This window comes from Capra hircus, chromosome 12 (genome assembly GCF_001704415.2).
Source record: "Capra hircus breed San Clemente chromosome 12, ASM170441v1, whole genome shotgun sequence".
NCBI lineage: Eukaryota > Metazoa > Chordata > Mammalia > Artiodactyla > Bovidae > Capra > Capra hircus.
In genome coordinates this window covers 69,911,706-69,930,771 of record NC_030819.1, presented here as the reverse complement: position 1 = coordinate 69,930,771, position 19,066 = coordinate 69,911,706, and the positions used below count along the sequence as shown (strand labels likewise).

The window sequence follows — 19,066 nt, the reverse complement described above, 5'->3', positions numbered from 1 at the left end:
GCACTCACCCAGCATGGTTCTGTGAAAAGACCGTGCGGGCAGCAAACGTCATTTTATTTTTTGTTTTTGCCTTAAAAAAATATATTGGGATATAGTTGATTTACTACTTTTTGCTGTATGGCAAAGCGAGTCAGCTATACATATATCTACTCTTTTTAAGGTTCTTTCCCTATATAGGTCATTACAAAGTACTGAGTAAAGTTGCCTGTGCTGTACAGCAGGTCCTTATTAGTTATCTATTTTCGATTTAGTAGTGTGTACCTACCCCAGTCCCAGTCTTCCAGTGCATCCATCCTCCCTTTTCCCCCTTGGTAATCATAAGACTGTTTTTACATGTGTGACTCTATTTCTGTTTCGTAAATAAGTTCACTTGTACCATTTTTTTTTTTTTTAGATTCCACATATAAGTAATATCACACGATATTTGTTCTTCTGGAAATGTCATTTTAAGTGTACTAGTAGCCACATTAAAAGAACAGAAGCAAGTGAAAGTCACCTTTACAGCATATTTTAGTTAACCTTAGATAGCCAAAATATTGTTTCAACATCTCTATAATATAAAATGGATGTATTTTGCAGCCTTTCTTTCACCCTAAGTTTTTAAGGTCAACTGTGTGTTTTCCACCGGCAGCACATCACAGGTGGGACTGGCCACACTTCTGTTGGCCAGTAGCCACGTGTGGCTCGTGGTCACCCTTCATGGGCAACCCTGTATTCTGTGCTCTTTCTGCTCTATGAGCAAACATGATCTTTGCAAAAGGCATTTATTTGCAAAGTTGATGAATATGTAATAAGTTAACATTATTTAACCACAAAGGGTGACTGGGCCTTGCTTAAGATCACAGACTAAAAATGACTGGTTTCCATCCGTTCTTATTTATCTTTCATATATTTTTGCTTAAAATAGTACTGATACTACAGGTAACCACGTCAGAGGATTTTTAGCTATCAGTTGGAAAAAAAATTCCCTGGGGAGCCTGAAATAATTCTGGAATTGCATGGCAGGCCCCTGTTTTGTAGTTACATAGTAACCAACTTGCAAAAAAAAAAAAAAGAAAAAAATTTTGGGAGCTCCCCAAAGCATTCAGGCTACATGAAGCCACCTAAGTGCTGATAAAAATCTCACAGTTTATTATTAGGCTCTGCAAGGAGATCCAACCAGTCCATTCTGAAGGAGATCAGCCCTGGGATTTCTTTGGAAGGAATGATGCTAAAGCTGAAACTCCAGTACTTTGGCCACTTCATGCGAAGAGTTGACTCATTGGAAAAGACTCTGATGCTGGGAGGGATTGGGGGCAGGAGGAGAAGGGGATGACCAAGGATGAGATGGCTGGATGGCATCACTGACTCGATGGACGTGAGTCTGAGTGAACTCCGGGAGTTGGTGATGGACAGGGAGGCCTGGGGTGCTGCGATTCATGGGGTCGCAAAGAGTCGGACACGACTGAGCGACTGAACTGAATTGAACTGAAGCATTGTTTAACTATTTGGAAGAAATATTTTGAAAATGTTCATTTTAGACTCAAAGAGTATCCTAAACTGAGTTGTAAACCCTTCTCTTCCAAGAGTCATCATTGGCTTAAAAGACAAAAATGATAGCACTGTGGCCATCTATAAGAAAGGAGATGCCCTCTCTGACTTTTGAGAGGAGTTGGAATACAGTATCTTACCTTCCTGAATATATCAGTTACCTAAGAATCTTAAAACATAAAGCATTGGCATTTAGTGATTGTGCAAAGATATGGATAAGCAATTTTTCCTCCTTCCCTGAAGACTTTCATTAAGAAGTACTTCTGAGATTTTTTTCCCTTAAATCCACAGGAGAGGCCAGGATGGATTAACACATCGTTTCAGGTGCTGGAAAACTCAGGGAGCCTGAGCCTAATCTCTGCTGAGTTTCTGCCTCAAAGCATCATTTCTGATGGGAATGATGTAGGACTCTTTGATCTCCTTGGGCACTGGATTACTTCTGTACTGCTTATCTCCTTAGAGCTGTAGCTGTCTGTGTTCCTTTGTTAAGTCTTTATATCTGCGTGTTCTTTCTATCAGGGACAGAGATACGCCGCACTGGCATTTACTGAGCACTTAAATTGTATGCCGCACACTTGGCTGGGTATATTTATCATTCGATCTTGACAATCGCCCAGCCAGGTGGATATCCTGTCTACCTTTCACAGACAAGTTTGGGTTTCAGAATTACTTACCCAAAGGCATGGGCCTACGATGTGGTGAAGCTGGAGTGGAAACTGAAACCTCTGCATGGCACAACGGCGGCTGAACTCACTGGGCCCTCATCTGGACTGCAAACCTCTCATGGAGAGAAGCCGTGGTTTCTTTTTGTGGAGCTTCCTTGTTTCAGCTTGCAGTGGTTTTCCCATTAAAGTTGTGGCAGGCCATGAACAGCAGGGAGAATGTTACAAAAACAGGGTGTGGTACAAATGGACAGAGTCTGTGAGAGTTTCCTCCTTGAGGAACCACAAGCCAGGCACAAGGGTCAATAGACTTCTCTTGAGTTGACTAAACATCATTTTATTCTTAAAGATCCTGCAAAGGTGTCTTTTGTTGTGTGTGTGTTTTGTTTTGTTTTTAAATTTTTATTCTTACTTTATTTTACTTTACAATACTGTATTGGTTTTGCCATACATTGACATGAATCCACCACAGGTGTACATGAGTTCCCAATCCTGAACCCCCCTCCCACCTCCCACCCCATATCATCTCTCTGGATCATCCCTGTGCACCAACCCCAATTATCCTGTATTCTGCATCGAACATAGACTGGCGATTCGTTTCTTACATGATAGTATACATGTTTCAGTGCCATTCTCCCAAATCATCCCACCCTCTCCCTCTCCCTCAGTGTCCAAAGGTCCGTTCTATACATCTGTGTCTCTTTTGCTGTCTCGCATACAGGGTTATCACTTGTCAGATAATACCTGAAGGATACGGTGTGTTAAATATTTGGTGAGAAGTACTGTGTGAAGCCATGTTGTAATTAACAGATGTCTCTGAAGAAGACAGGCACACTAAGAACACAATAATTTGAGAACCTTTTATGGGGTATTTGTCAAAAGTCACTATCTTCCCTGGTGGCTCAGATGGTAAAACGTCTGCCTACAATGCGGGAGACCTGGGTTCAATCCCTGGGTCGGGAAGATCTCCTGGAGAAGGAGATGGCACCCCACTCTAGTACTTTTGCCTGGAAAATCCCATGGACGGAGGAGCCCGGTAGGCTACAGTCCATGGGGTCGAAAAGAGTGGGACACGACTGAGCGACTTCACTTTCGCTTTCACTTTGGTCTCACTGGATCTCTGATTGTGCTGACTCACTGGGGTCCACAGATGGTCCATCTCTCGTTTGGTTTTTCTCAATCCTGTCTCCTCTCAACTTATGCTAAGGGTAAAAATTGTGTCTTCCAGTGCTTAGCTTCACGTAAGAGAACATAATATCACTGTTTTAGAAACCTGCTTTTTCAACCCCAAAACTCACAGGGTCTGACTCAGGTAATAACTGACTAGAAGGTGCATATTCTGGCCCTGAGTAGACACACTATTGTTTTTCTTCCCTGTTTTTTTTTTTTTGTGTGTGTGTGAAATGTCTGGTTGTGTGGAGAGTTGGAATTCAAGGACAGAGTAGACACAGGATGTATTGAGCAGCTTCTAAGGAAAATCTCTTCTTCATTATTTTTATGTGTAGCATTCCCGTCTCTGAGGTAGATGTAATGGAGACAGGAATTCATGTCTAATCAAATCTTAGGTCCTTTCATAGTCTCTGCAGATGCCTCCCAGCCTCTCTGGTTTCTGTTAGAAAATTGGAGAACCAAGGCCTGTTCCAGGTCCCTTCTGTTGCTTCTATCTCTGCATTTCTTATGAAGAGCTGGGGGATGAGGTATGTGTTTGTGGGAATGTGGAAGGGTGTGAACTAGAGTTTTATACTAGAAGGAGACTCTCAGTAAGTGTTGAGAGGTAATAATTTATCATACCAGAGGTTGCTTGAAAAAATTTTGAATTTAAATGAACATACCAATTTGTTTTAAAAAGTTCTTACTACAGGCTTTTAGATTTTTGATTGCTAAAAAATCAAAATTGACATTACTCCTAAGTCAGTTAAGTATCTATCTTTCAACAGATTTCTTCATTATTTCTAATGTAGTAGAAGGGTTTTCCTGATGTTGTAAGGAAATTAGAGTGATCTATAATCTCATCTCTTCTTTTTTACATAGGAACAGAGAGGTTAAGATATTGCCCTCAAGTTGCACAGTGGAAGTCACACAAAAGACATTTCCACAAAAGGACATGGCCACATGATGGGAGGCCAGTAGTATTAATAGCTTGTATTTCCTGTCAGAATGTTCACATTTTCTTCTGTTAAATAAAGAGCTAGATTTTAAAATATGGCTTAAGCCATAGTATAACAACACTAAGATTTTGAAAACCCAAGAGTCAGGGGAAGATAGCTCATGAGAATACCACATGTAGTTTTGCAGCGTAGCCTGGTCTCCCTGGAAACCTTCTGTAACCAAAAATCATCTTGTCACACTTAATTATGTTTGCTTTCATTAAAAGTTACAACTTGAAAAAACAGATCTAGTCTTTCTAAAAATGTTATATTCTGAAAATGAACCTTTCCTGCTTTAATAATCTTGAACCTACGCTAATATTTTAAATCCGTGTCAATTTTGCATTCTGAAGGTAAGTTTGCAACTAGCAGTCAGTCAGCTAAAATGTTTTAATCTTGAACACGCATCTAACCCTTCTAGAGACTTTTTTGGTAATTGCCCAGAAGGGTTGTGATGAATGAGAATCTTAACTTCTAAAGTCTTTCTTTGGGTTGCTTCGGAGCATTTTGATTAAACCAGCGGAAAATATGTGTATTTTAAGTCATTGCTGAAGTTCTGAAGTTCTTTGTTTTTTTAATCTAAATGAGAAAATTGCCTGGCCCATAAAACTTGCGTTTGAGTGTTTATGTGATTATGTAATGCATAACGATTAGATTCATTTCTGTTTCAAAAAGAATAGATTTAGTAAATATTTATGACACATTTAAGATTTTTGCTTTTGGTCCTTTCTGTATACTTACGATATTATAATGCTAAATATATGGTAATTTGGTTTCTCTATCACTTCATCGGAAATAGATGGGGAAACAGTGGAAACAGTGTCAGACTGTTTTTTTGGGCTCCAAAATCACTGCAGATGTGACTGCAGCCATGAAATTAAAAGACGCTTACTCCTTGGAAGAAAAGTTATGACCAACCTAGATAGCATATTCAAAAGCACAGATATTACTTTGCCGACTAAGGTCCGTCTAATCAAGGCTATGGTTTTTCCTGTGGTCATGTATGGATGTGAGAGTTGGACTGTGAAGAAGGCTGAGCGCCGAAGAATTGATGCTTTTGAACTGTGGTGATGGAGAAGACTCTTGAGAGTCCCTTGGACTGCAAGGAGATCCAACCAGTCCATTCTGAAGGAGATCAGCCCTGGGATTTCCTTGGAAGGAATGATGCTAAAGCTGAAACTCCAGTACTTTGGCCACCTCATGCGAAGAGTTGACTCATTGGAAAAGACCCTGATGCTGGGAGGGATTGTGGGCAGGAGGAGAAGGGGACGACAGAGGATGAGATGTCTGGATGACATCACTGACTGGATGGACGTGAATCTGAGTGAACTCCGGGAGTTGGTGATGGACAGGGAGGCCTGGCGTGCTGCAATTCATGGGGTCGCAAAGAGTCGGACTCAACTGAGTGACTGAACTGAACTGAACTGGGAGCTTGCAGTAATTATTCTGCGAAACATAGCTTAGGGCTAATAGACAATTCAGAAGGGATTCATTTGATTATCTGAAGAAGCTACTGGATCTGGAACTTATAACTTGATAAATTATCACTACTGAAGCAATATGGGGCATTAATGTTTATTTTTAAAATTTATTTTTTAAATCATATCTTTTAAAAGTGAACTCTCCCCCCTAAAAAACAAAAACAAAAAACATACTTTCTTTTAGACCAAATGGGAAAAGACATGTTCTAAAGAACCAAGCTATTCTCGGAATGTTGCTTTTTCAGTTTCTAACCTGGAGTATCTTATCCAAAAACATCTAGACTATTTTCCTCTCTGTCCTCCTCCTCATTCCCCAACTAATTAAGACATAATTACCTATGTGGTTTTATTTTTGTGACAGAATTCATAACCTCTTTAAAACCTGGCAGAGTTTAGTAGCTGAGAAGGAAGAGGTTAGCACAGTTTTTGCAGTATTGATCATACAAGAGTGAAAAGTCTATCTTGCTTTCCCCTCATTATTTTGGCAGAACAGGAAGTAACTGATGGCAGTGCAGAGTATTATTAAAATAATTTGACCTTCACCATATACCCTTCAAAATGTGAATGGACAATTGGACTTTGTGTTTCTAATGGTCTACAGATGTCCTCTCTTGCAAGTTAGAAGGAAAAGCTTGTTGTTAACATTATGTGAAGTTCTTTAAAAAAATAAATTAAGAAAGCATTTCCCCTGCTGGTAAGTAAGTATTTAAATATAGCTGAGGGGAGTCTACTTTCTTTGATAAAGCCATTTAGAAATATATGTTGGAAAAATTACCTATATTTAGGGAAGCTTAGGGAAACAGCAGACTCTTAATTTCATGACTTAACCAGCGGTAATCAACAGTGTGCAAGATGAATATAGTATACACAAAAAAAAATAGAATAAAAATGCATTTTATCTGAGAGTATTTCATAATGCTGCCTAAATATATCTGGTGTCTCTTGGCTTGCCCTTCCCACCTCTCTTGTTTTAAGAGAAAGATTTTTTAAAAATTATGTTTGAAACTTCTCAAAATCAGTTTCACATTGAAAAATCTGCAGTTCCCATATTCTTCAAAAATATCTTTCTCATGCTATCACTCACAGACTTATAAAAACATTTCAGATGTCATCATAAATTCTCCTTAAAGGTGGAAAATAATCTCACTAATTCTTCCTCCATGACCTTCCCTTCCTATCAGCCATCAACAATCTGACTGTGCCTGATCCTGAGTCCAATAAAATAATTTAATTTCATATATTTCTAGGGCTCACCTGTGTACCATTTGTGTGAAGGCTCTTAGATTTTAAAATGGTACTTCTTGCGAATTTGTAACTTGGTTGAAGCAAAGAAAGATAAAACTTTCATTGCACAGGTTTGGTTATTGACTTCTATGGCTGATGAGATGCTGTAGTAATTGGGAAAAGATGGCATTTCACTTTTTACTTCTCATACATGGAAGTATATTCAGAAAGGCAGAATAATTTACTGACTCAGTGAGGGAGTAAGAGCGACTGAGCCAATCTCTAGATCTCCTTTATGTGATTACTTTCTTAGACTTTTATGTCTCTGCAGATGTGCTTGTGGGTTTTTTTTTTGTTTTTTGTTTTTTTTTTTAAACATTAGGGAAGCCTTTCATAAAATTTGGTGTGACTTTTCTGGGCCAGAAGCAATGCAGCAACAGCCAGCTTGGGGATGATGCCATCAAACATCTAATGTTCTTAAACTATCACATGCCAGCCCCCCACCTCTACCCCGTCAGACTACTGAGTGCAGAACAGCATGGTGGGCTGATTCCAGTGTGTGCCCAGACTTCATAGATCACAGCTTAAATGCCTTTAGTAGGAGTGATGTTATTCCTTTCATCAAGTGATATACATTTAACACCTTCATGACCATGACAAATTGGCAGGTCACCTGAGGATATTGAAAAGAGATGGGATCAGAGGACAGCGATCCACTGTGTTCTGTGCAGCCCTGCTCTTACACAGAGCCTGGAGGTTTCAGGGAACTGGTCAATGAGTTCCTCTCATATAAGTGATTATGAAACGAGGCTTTGTTCATTCTAAAAGGAGGAGTGAAGGGGGAGTTTTTTTTTGTAGATTCAGCAGTGGTGTGGGATGTTTATGGACTCGATCTCATTCGGATCATTTGTAGTCCAAATATACCTATGGTTCTGCGACACCAAGCAGGATCTGCAACAAATTTGGTGCGTATATTGAGGCCTCCTGAGCCAGAGACAGAATAAACCTCAGCATTATGGAGCATCAACGTAAAGCAGCTTAAGACGTTTTATCCAATATTTATTGATCTTGTACTTTCTACCTGGCATTCTGCTTGGCACCAGGAGATCAAAGTAGCTAAGAAATAGTCTCTTCCATCTAGGAGCTCGCGGGCTTACAGGAGGAGGCAAACAGTTGAGCGGTTTTGAGCCTGGTACTTTATCCTAGAGTTTCTAAGGAGCTGCTGCAGATGTTTGAGCTGGTGGATGACACAGTGAAGTTCACACTGACTGTGTGAAAGATGGATCCAAGGAGGAGCTTGATGCTTGCAAACAACCGGGAGACCATTATAGTGTCTGGCTGAGAGATACTGCTGGTCTGGACTAAGAGGGTAGCTGGGGTGAGGAAGGTGGAGAGCAGGGCAGAGCAACCAGGGACAAGAGGAAGAGTGAGATTAGGGGATGATAATACGATAGAAGATTAAAGATATCATGGCCACCATTTTGCATATGTCGAGGTGGTTCTAATCAATGATTCAGTTTAGTTCAGTTGCTCAGTTGTATCTAACTCTTTGCGACCCCATGGACTGCAGCACACCAGGCTTCCCTGTCCATCACCAACTCCTGGAGCTTACTCAAACTCCTGTCTGTCATGTCGGTGATGCCATCCAACCATCTCATCCTCTGTTGTCCCCTTTTCCTCCCACCTTCAGTCTTTCCCAGCATCAGGGGCTTTTCCAATGAGTCAGTTCTTCACATCAGGTGGCCAAAGGATTGGAGTTTCAGCTTTAGCACCAATACTTCTAATGAATATTCAGGACTGATTTCCTTTAGGATTGACTGGTTTGATCTCCTTGCAGTCCAAGGGACTCTGAAGAGTCTTCTCCAACACCACAGTTCAAAAGCGTCAATTCTTCTGTGCTCAGCTTTCTTTATAGTCCAATTCTCACATCCATACACAACTGTTGGAAAAACCATAGTTTTGACTAGATGGACCTTTGTTGATTACCAGTGGAGTACTGTTTTTTCCAAGGCAGAGAAGACACAGTCTCCATCCTCCACAGTCTTGCTTGTAAATGTTTATAAGCATGTTCCAGTCCAAAGTTTTCAGCCTTCTGATAAGAATTACATTTAAAATACATAATATATCTAAACAATGCATTGCTATACATAGTTATACACTGTAAATTGTGAGCCTCTGGTGAGGTAGGGTAGTGGCTGAACAGTGGGTTGGAAATTGGTTCTGAGTGTTTACTCTGCAATCCTTCGGCAATGGACAGAACTTCCCTGGGCCTCATTTTTCTGATCTGTGCATATTAGGCCAGTAATATTGTCCCATGGATCTGTTGTGAGAATTAAGTAAGACTGAAGCGCGTAAACGCAGCAGCCTGAGAGTAGCTACCAAAGGCTACTAACATGCCTCTTTTCACCTTTTCTCTCCCCAGGGGATGTTTTTAAAGCATCGTACTTTCTTCTTTTTCTCTGTGCTAAGCCTCTCTTGGCCTCGGACCTGGAGACCAATATAAAAATGTACCTGTATAGTTATCCTAATATGTAAATTCCTTAAGGAGATTTCCCCTGAAACGCTTGATTTCCCAGTGAAAGGCCTTTATTGTTTCTCTTTTTGTTTGCGATGCAGGACGTCAGCTGCAACGAGATCACAGCCCTGCCTCAGCAGATAGGGCAATTGAAATCCCTACGAGAACTGAATGTCAGAAGAAATTACCTTAAAGTTTTACCACAAGGTAAAAAATAAAAATAGAGGGAAAAATGAATCGAACAGAAGACTTTTATTATTTTTTAATAACCTTTGTGAAGGTAAATCCAGTCATGTTTGTGTGTACCTGTTAATATTAATTATAATTTGAATTTCATATGTTGATAACAGAGAAGTTACATTCACGTTGTAATTTTAGTCAAGGGTTTCAGTAACAAAATCATTCCCCTGTATAAAGCCGTGTGTGTGTGTGTGTGTGTGTGTGTGTGTGTGTGTGTGTGTGTGTGGTTAATTTGCTCAGATTCCCATAACAAAGTGCCAAGGACTGAGTGACTTAAACAATGGAAATGCATTTTCCTGCAGTTTGGAAGCTGTGGGTCTGAGATCGTAGTGGTGGTCAGTTTTGTCTCTTCAGAGGCCTCTCTCCTTGACTTGCAGGGGGCCATCTTCTCTCTGCGTTTTCATGCCGACTTCGCGCTGTGCGTGTCCTAACCTCCTCTTCTTGTGAGGACGCCCATCATATTGGGTTAGGACCCTCCTTCCCTAATAACCCCATTAACTCACTTACCCTTTAAAGGCCCTGCCTGCCTCCAAATACAGTTACATTCTGAGGAACTTTGGGGGGGGTGGTGGTCACGGTTCCAACATAGGAATTTGGGGGGCACATAATCCAGCTCCTATTGGGAGGCAACATGAGTTGCTGTTGGTGTGGACATCTGATGTCCTCAACTGTCCAGCCAACAGTCAGTTGCTGTGCTTGGTCCTGCAGATCCAGGAAACACCTTGTGTCTGGGATCCATGCTTCAGGCCAGGGTATGCCTCTGCTGAAGTGAAGTTGGGACCCCTATCTCTGGTGGTTTTGAAGAATTTCTTGAGGCCTGGAGCAAGGATGTCTTGGATCCATGCTTCAGGCAAGGGTGTGCTCCCTGAAGTGAAATTTGGACCCCTAGCTCTGGTTGTTTTGATGAATTTCTTGAAGCCTGGAGCAAGGATGGCTCTAGAGACTCAAGTCCCCAAAGACACAGCAGGAACTCAGAGCCCTACAGATAGCACTGCCTAGGAGCCAGACTCAGGCAAATGTTTCTCCGCATCTCTGGGCTTCCATATTGTGCCCTCTGATACGATGTTGTGTTGAAGTTCAAGTAAAAAGATACTCAATACAAAAAAATTGTCAGTCAACTTTACTTCAATATAATAAAAATAAATAAAAAATTAAAAAGATATATATATTGAAGTGTTAGGCCATTAAGAACTTTGATAAGCAGCCTTGTAGGTGGTGCTGGATCTGAATTTCACATTTTGGGATCCTCATTTGGACCTGAATCAGGGATGAGTTGATGAACAATGTGGCGTTGAATGCTTTCTCCAGAACATACTCTGGTTTTCCAAGATGACACTGGTTTCTGTCATTTTTCATTTGAGCACACTAGACATGCCCTATTTCAAATTTACACTTGCAAATATACCTCAAAGCTAAAGTGTATATTTGGAAACAGTCAGCATTTGGTTAATCAGACCCTCACACAGCTATTTTAGAACTGCCTGATTTTTATTATTCTGTTCCCGTTTCATGATCTTTGGCTTGAAAAGCTTCGTTATTCACAGCAAGAAAATGGAGCTCATGAAAGGGAAAGAACTTTATAAAATGTCATCTGCTTTAAGTGTTATCTCCCATCTTCACCTTTCTCATCCTGACTAGTATTTTAAAGAAGGAAAATTAGAAACTAAGCATAAAGACTTATCACTTTATTATTTGAGATGACTTGGCATAAAAACAGTGATTTTTCATTTTGTCATTATGCAGTTCTGCTTTTCAGTGGATGAAATTGTTTCCTTGGTTTCAGCAAGTACAAAGGAAAAACTCTTATTATATAGACAGCAAATCTGTAAGCATATAACCTTTCATAGCATTAAAGAAAACTTTCATTTAAGCTTTTATGTTAATTGTTGAGAAATCATCACTAATTATTGAACTCTTTTTATAAAAATTTAATCATTTAACCGTTTTCTGCAATGGAAACATGAGGGAAGAAAGTGCATCTGTAAAATCAAGAGATTTATTCCTGACACTGTTCCTTGCTCTCTCTTAACTTAAAAGCATTCCTTCTAAAAAGATCGGTTACAAATTCCTAAGCTTTCCATAGTTCTGTTTTCTCAGGTTCCATATTTTAATAAACACCAAGAGCTAAAGCTTTAGTTTACTGGAAGATCTTTTTTTAAAAAATAATTTCCTGAATATCAGGTGTCTTTTTGCTTCACTCTGGAGAACTCTGTTAATAAGAGAGCATTGATAATGGTCTGAGGCAGTGAATTTAAAGACTTTTAATGTTTACTCATTTACTTTTCCTCTTTAGTATCCCTCCTTATATACTTTCAATCTGAGGAGGAGGGGAAACGTTTGTGGCCTTACTGCCCAGATCAGTTTTATGGTGTTTTTCCTAATGCAGTAGGGAGACTGACTTTGTACTTTCTGGGACCAGAACAGACAAGAGTGTTAAGGGAGTCATTCATTGCTTCTCTTTGCAGTGGACAGAGAGCAGTGGGATTCATTGTTCTTTGTTATTTCTTACCACCTCTTTTCCTATTCTTTTGACCTTTTCTGAGCAGAGTTACCATTTTCTCTTCCATTTCCTTCTGAAACTGTCGGGTTCTTGCATTCCTAAACTAAGATGGTAATTGTGTCCCCAACAGACACTAACAGGAATAGTCATTATAAAAACCATCTTTTACTTTAAGTCACCTTCTTTCCCCTTCTGCCATATCTTCCATGAGCTTAGCTCTCTAGTCTTGCTTAAAAGTCTTCATTTTAAGTGACAGTTTGTTGAAGAGCCAGAGTCCGGTTGAACTTCGTCCTGATTTGCCAAGCTAACTTGGTGAGAGTCGAGTCAACCACTGGAGAGATGGATTCATATTACTGGAAGTCACAGCAAAGAGATACTCTTTTTATGTAGAGTCCCCCTAATTCTCAGCTCTGTTTTCAGAATGAAGTGGAAAGAGCTCTTCCTTTTAAGTTTCTTGATTCCGTGCAGTCCCAGGGCTCACCTCCTGCCTACCTCCCACTGCTGTCCAAGCACTTCATCAAGGCAGCTGGGCCAAGTGAGGCCTGGGGAAGATCACTTATCCTGCTACTGGTCAGAGATGGGTTTGAGCAGAGAATTCCTTGGGGGCAATTTAAAAAAATACACATCCAGCTTGAATTAGATTTCAAAAATTCTGATTAGAAAAGATCTATGCACCCTAATGTTCACAGCAGCACTGTTTACTATAGCCAAGACATGGAAGCAATCTAACTGTCCATCAACAGATGAATGGATAAAGAAGATGTGGTGTGTATATACGATGGAATATTACTCAGCCACGAATAAGAATGAAATAATGTCGTTCCCAGCACCATGGATGAACCTAGAGATTAGTGAAGTCAGACAGAGAAATACATATACCTTATGATAACATTTTTATATGTGGAATCTAAAAGAAGATACAAATGAATTTATTTACAGAACAGAAATAAACTCACAGACATAAAAAAGAAACTTAGGGTTACCAGAAGATTAATTAGGAGTTTGGGACTAGCTTATACACACTATTATATATATAAAATAGATAAACAACAAAGCCCTGCTCTATAACACAGGCAACTATATTCAATATCTTGTGATAAACTGTAAGGGAAAAGAGTCTGAAAAAACATATGTATATAGTAGTTGTTCAGTCCCTAAGTCGTTTCTGACTCTTTGTGAGCCCAGGGACTGCAGCATGTCAGGCTCCCCTGTCCTCTGCCATCTCCCAGAGTTTGCTCAAATTCATGTCCATTGAGTCAGCGATGCTATCTAACCATCTCATCGTCTGCTGCCCCCTTCTCCTTTTGCCTTCAATCTTTCCCAGCATCAGGGTCTTATATATACATACATATGTGTGTATAACCGAATCACTTTGCTGTACACCTGAAACTAATACAACTTTGTAAATCAACTATATTCCAATAAAAAAACATACACAGCCTGGGTTTCTCTTACACAACTGCCTGCCTATCATGGACCTGAGTTTGGGAGCTGATGAGCAATGATCCTGTTCCACTGTGCCAGCATTTCGGTTTCATGACTCTTTCCTTTAATATAGAGCAATTCACTAAGGTATGAAAGAGGGAATGTCCCTTCACACCGAGAGCAACTTGACTTCAGAAAAGGGATCAGTCGCTAAGCTTTTGTTGGTGGAACACGAAGTAGTCTAGCTGAATAATGTGAAAACCCTCAGGCAGTACAGGGGGAGTGGAGGGATAGTGTTATTAGCAATACTTTCTCAAGGTAGCTGCCTTTGGTTCCTCTTCTTCTTATAGTCCCTGACCTTCATCTGCTTGAGAAATCCTTGAGTATTTGAAAGCACTGCGTATCATCCCTTACCAGGTTTCATAATAAACATGGTGAGGCCCGTTCTGAAATGAACCCTGTGTCGCCTCTCGTACAGGGATCTTAGTGATTTGCCCCGTGTCACCCTACGTGTCTGGCATCGCTCAGCCTCTTTGCTCTATGGAATATATTTGAGTTCGTTTCTTGCAGCTGCCAATGTCGGTTGGAATGCTTGAAATTACTGAGTGTTTGCTCTGCCACTGGGTGGGGATTTTATGCTAAATATAATGTTCTGTCTTGTTTGTGGAGCTACAGAAGACCTCTTTTAAAGCAGTAGAATAAAGCCTAATCAAATCAGAATTACAGGGTCTGTTGCAAAATTCCAAATTTGATAGCATTTATTTTTTAAAGTGGTGTTAAACAATCATGAACATATTTCTAGTAACTCATTCTGAGATTCTGCCAACCCACATACACAGAATACATAAGGATATGTTATAATTAGCATGTTATTCATAAGCTAGCAAGCTGTTTGAAAACAGTTGGAAGTTAAAACATAAGCATGTCTTGGTGTGGTGTGGCTTATGTGATTGTTTTGCTGGAAAAAAAAAAGCCTTTTTAAACAATAGATGTTGTGCATGTATAGCATTTGCAGCTCTTATCAGAACTAACAATAAATTAAAACTTTTGGGCCCCCAGTGAAAGCTTTCCTCTCTTCTTTAGTAAAATGTTATATTGAGCTGGCCAAATAGTTTGTTTGGTTACTGAGTATGTTGTTCAATAAAGTTCTTGATGAAAATGAAAAGTATGTCTTTTAGTTTTGCTTAAACCCAAACGGACTTTTTGGTCAATGCAATATAAACATAATGTATATTCCTCATGCACAACTTGATTTTAATTATGCTAAATGATATGTTTCCTGATAAGCAGAAATTTTTTTGAATGTTTAGCCACTTAATCTTGTTGCTTTCTGAGTTTTTTTTCTTTTTTTTTCCTGTTCTTTTAGAACTAGTAGATCTTCCCTTGGTAAAGTTTGACTTTTCCTGCAATAAAGTGCTCGTGATTCCCATTTGTTTTAGAGAGATGAAACAGCTGCAAGTATTACTGCTTGAGAATAACCCTTTGCAGTCTCCTCCAGCACAGGTGAGGGGTCTCACAGCAAAGTTGTTGCTGATGGGGGCGGTGGGGTCTGCTATCAATAGCACCTAAGCAACTCTAAGCAGAACCATTTTTTTATGTATTCTGCAGAATTGATGTGTGAGACATGATCATAAACAGTCACAGTTTTTTTAAAAACCGAACCCTCGGGTACATCTGACTACAGTATGTCATCTTCTGTGACATCAGATTGTTTACCAGCATTTGCCTCGCTGTTCTGGTCACTGCAGCTCCAGAATTATGATGTTTGATTATTTCACTTACTCAGTTGTATTGATCATTTGTGCGTGTGTTTGAAACTTTTTCATGGAGTGTATAGTTTATGAAAGGAGTAAAAGAGTCTTTAAAGTTAGCTGAGAAATGGAGTTTGACCATTTTAAAATATGATTGTCAGTTATTTAGAGATAAGATTCAAGCTCAAATATTAAACTATGTGAGAACAAAATTAAATGTATATGCTTTCAGAATTGGAACATTTCTAGGTCAGTCATATGACATACATACTTTTTATACTATTTTTATATAAATATATTTCTGTTAAAATTTTGCAGTTTATTGCCAAGAAACTAGAAATTTCTTGAGCACAGTTTCCTATTCAGGTAGAATTTGGAGGAGATGATTGCCTTAAAAATCTTACCTGTTTTAGAGACGTCAAGTTTGGTGATCATTGTTGACATATTACTTAAAGTGAAACTGCAAGAACTAAGACATATGGAGTGAGATGTCTGATGTTTGCATTTTGTTTTGTCTTTAAAAAAGGAGCTACTTATTATTAATTTTCCCTTAGATTTGCACCAAGGGCAAAGTGCACATATTCAAGTATCTGAGCATCCAAGCATGCCAGATTAAGACAACAGACTCCCTTTATCTCCACACCATGGAAAGGCCACATTTACACCAGCACGTGGAAGACGGGTGAGTATGACAGCCCTCAATGGAAGCCCCATTTATAATCTGCTTAGCCCAACACACTCCCAGTAAATAACCCCTCAGATTCTTCTGTTTCACTCAACCAGTACAGTTTTATACGTCAGAGTCTCAGCCACTTTTGGAATGAGAAAGGGAAAATTGATAATGTTGATAATATTTTGTTATCTTTGAATCTCATCTACCCTCTCCTAATTCAATAATCAGTCCTTCTTGAGTGCTGCCTATGTGTGTGTGCACATGTATATACACACCTGTTTATGTATAGCCTTATAAATAAGATCTATAATATAAATGTTCAGTGTGAACAAATGTACCAAACTGAGACATGGTTTTCTAAGTTAATTTTTACTGTGCTTCTGGAACATTGTTAAGAAACAGTACAGGCTTTATTTTTTTTAATAGTCTTTTAAAAATGCACTGTGCATAGTTTTTGACGTTTTCTGTTTAGAATGGAAACTTTACAGTCATTTCGTGTGTCCTTGACCATTTTGTGGCATGAATCGGGCCTTGAATTTTCAGAGAACAGAATTCTCACACTGAACACATTTGTAGACATGCAGGTTGTTTTTGAGATGTATTAATTGCAGAAATATTTCCTGAACTTTTTACTAAAAAGTAAATACAGTGACTTAAGATCTCAGCCTACCTTAATGGTACATTTATATAATGCTTAAAAGAAGTATTCATTATTTTATTGTTTTAAACATACTATCAAATTTATTTAGTCACTGGATCAAAGTTTACAGAATTATTGAAAGTTAGGACTTTTTCATAACATAAGAGGTAAGAGCAACTGACAGATTTTGCTTTTTTATATGCTAGAATTAATATAATGAGAAAATTTGTTACCGGATTTAAAAAAACGGGCCACTCAGGTAGAATGTAAATCCATGAAACTCTGGACACAAGGAGTTTATTTTACATTCTGTTTTAGACAGTACAGGGACTTCCCCTGTGGTCCAGTGGTAAGACTCTGCTCTTCCAATGCAGGAGTTGCTGGTTCAATCCCTAGTCAGGGAACTAAGATCTCATGTGTTGGTGGTGAGGCCAAAAATACATTTAACTAATTAATCAAATAAAAAAACTGTCCAACAAACCATTCAAGTATCTGATTTTCATTAGGGCCTTGTCTTGGTGGTGGTGGTTTAGTTGCTAAGTCATGTCCGACTCTTGCAACCCAGCGGACTGTAGCCTGCCAGGCTCCTCTGTCCGTGGGATTTTCCAGGCAAGAATACTGGAGTGGGTTGCCATTTCCTTCTCCAGGGGATCTTCCCGACCCAGGGATTGAACCCGAGTCTCCTGCATTGCAGGCAGATTCTTTACCGACTGAGCTATGAGGGAAGCCCAAGTTGAGCCTTGTCTTAATATCCTTTAATAGTCAACTGATTTGTTGCCTTTGGATAATATAAAAATTTATAAAGCAAAGTCATTACTTTGATATAAGTTGATGTATGTTGTTCTGAACTTTGTCATTTTGAATCTTTTCTAAATGAATTCAATATCGATGGCGTGTAACCCAGCAAGAAGGATTCTGATTCAGGCGTTGGGAGTGATAACGGAGACAAGCGATTGTCTGCCACAGAGGTGAAGTTTGGGGTCAGATTCTTTCCTTTCTGTGCCTCTAGGTACATCTACTTGCATTCACTGGACTCTTGGATAAAGGCAGTTGCCTGAGAACATGTGACAATGTCTGTGAAAGTTATTTGAAATTTTCCAAGTGTTCTATACATATTAACTGTTGTTAGCTTTTTCTGCATCTTTAATAGTTTGTAAATGTCTCAAGAATGAGTCCCTGTCTCCTTCCCCTCCTCCCACCCCCCTTACATTATCTAGAATATTCTTGCATGCTTAATAAATATTATAAAATGACTAAGTGGTGTGCAAGTACTCAGGAAGTATTTTTATAAATATCAGTGTTTGTTTTTAAATGACAGAGTAACTTAGGAAAAAGCTGTTAATACGCCTGCATAAATGTTAAGCAATCAAATGTACATTGCATGTTCCCCACAGGAAATGCATTTTTGAGTAGCCATAATTTTTACAGCAATATTTGTTTTTCGGAAATTCTTAGATTGTGTTCTTTTCAGATAATATTGGATAAAAGTTTGGTGATTTGTGACTTAAGAGGCCTCCCACACTAGAGCTTTGTAAAGTGATTATAAATAACTCATTTAGAACATTTGTTATATGTAGTTGGTTAGGTTCCCAAACTCTTTCACTAATAAATCATTACGTGAGGTTTCTTGACCAGCAGAGCTAAGAGGGACAGCTGGGGTAGGGATGGATGTGTCATGACCCCTTCACACACACACGCACACGCGCACACACACATACACACACGTGCACGCGCACACACACATCATGATGCCTTCCCTGTTTGAGGGAACTTACTGAGCTGGACTGAGCGACAGATACATACCCACTCACACACTGAGTTTTTGTGGTTATTGAATTCTGAAACATTGTGATACTCTTTTAAGGGCTTCCCTGGTGGCTCAGTGATAAAGAATAGCCTGCCGATGCAGGAGAAATGGGTTTGATTCTGGGGTCAGGAAGATCCCCTGGAGAAGGAAATGGCTACCCACTCCAGTATTCTTGCCTAGAGAATTCCATGGATGGAGGAGCCTGGTGGGCTACAGTCTGCGGGGTCGCAAAGAGTCAAATATGATTTAGCGACTGATAATACTCTTTTAAGATGTGATTAGTAGCTCAGTTACTCTAAGAAATCTGAATTTTTACTCTTTGTACATATAAATCCAGGAAAATTGCCTTTTCCCTGTTCTCTTTAGGCATTTGAGATTTAATATGTAGCTAAGATGTTTAAATTTATTTCCCACAAAATATTTCATAAGGCAATATATTAAAAATTAGTATACCTTAATGTTTTTCATATA

At 39.3% G+C, this 19,066-nt stretch overlaps 1 protein-coding gene across 2 annotated transcripts in view; it reads left to right on the top strand.

Annotated features, from left to right (window-relative positions):
* LRCH1 (leucine rich repeats and calponin homology domain containing 1) overlaps positions 1-19,066 on the top strand; it is a 221,550-nt gene that overhangs the window by 141,101 nt on the left and 61,383 nt on the right. For both annotated transcript variants that reach the window (XM_018056756.1, XM_018056757.1), the window contains exons 4-7: positions 9,661-9,766; positions 15,091-15,227; positions 16,030-16,157; positions 17,693-17,756. In XM_018056756.1, the coding sequence (XP_017912245.1) occupies positions 9,661-9,766; positions 15,091-15,227; positions 16,030-16,157; positions 17,693-17,756 (435 nt within the window). The remainder of the gene's footprint in view (positions 1-9,660; positions 9,767-15,090; positions 15,228-16,029; positions 16,158-17,692; positions 17,757-19,066) is intronic.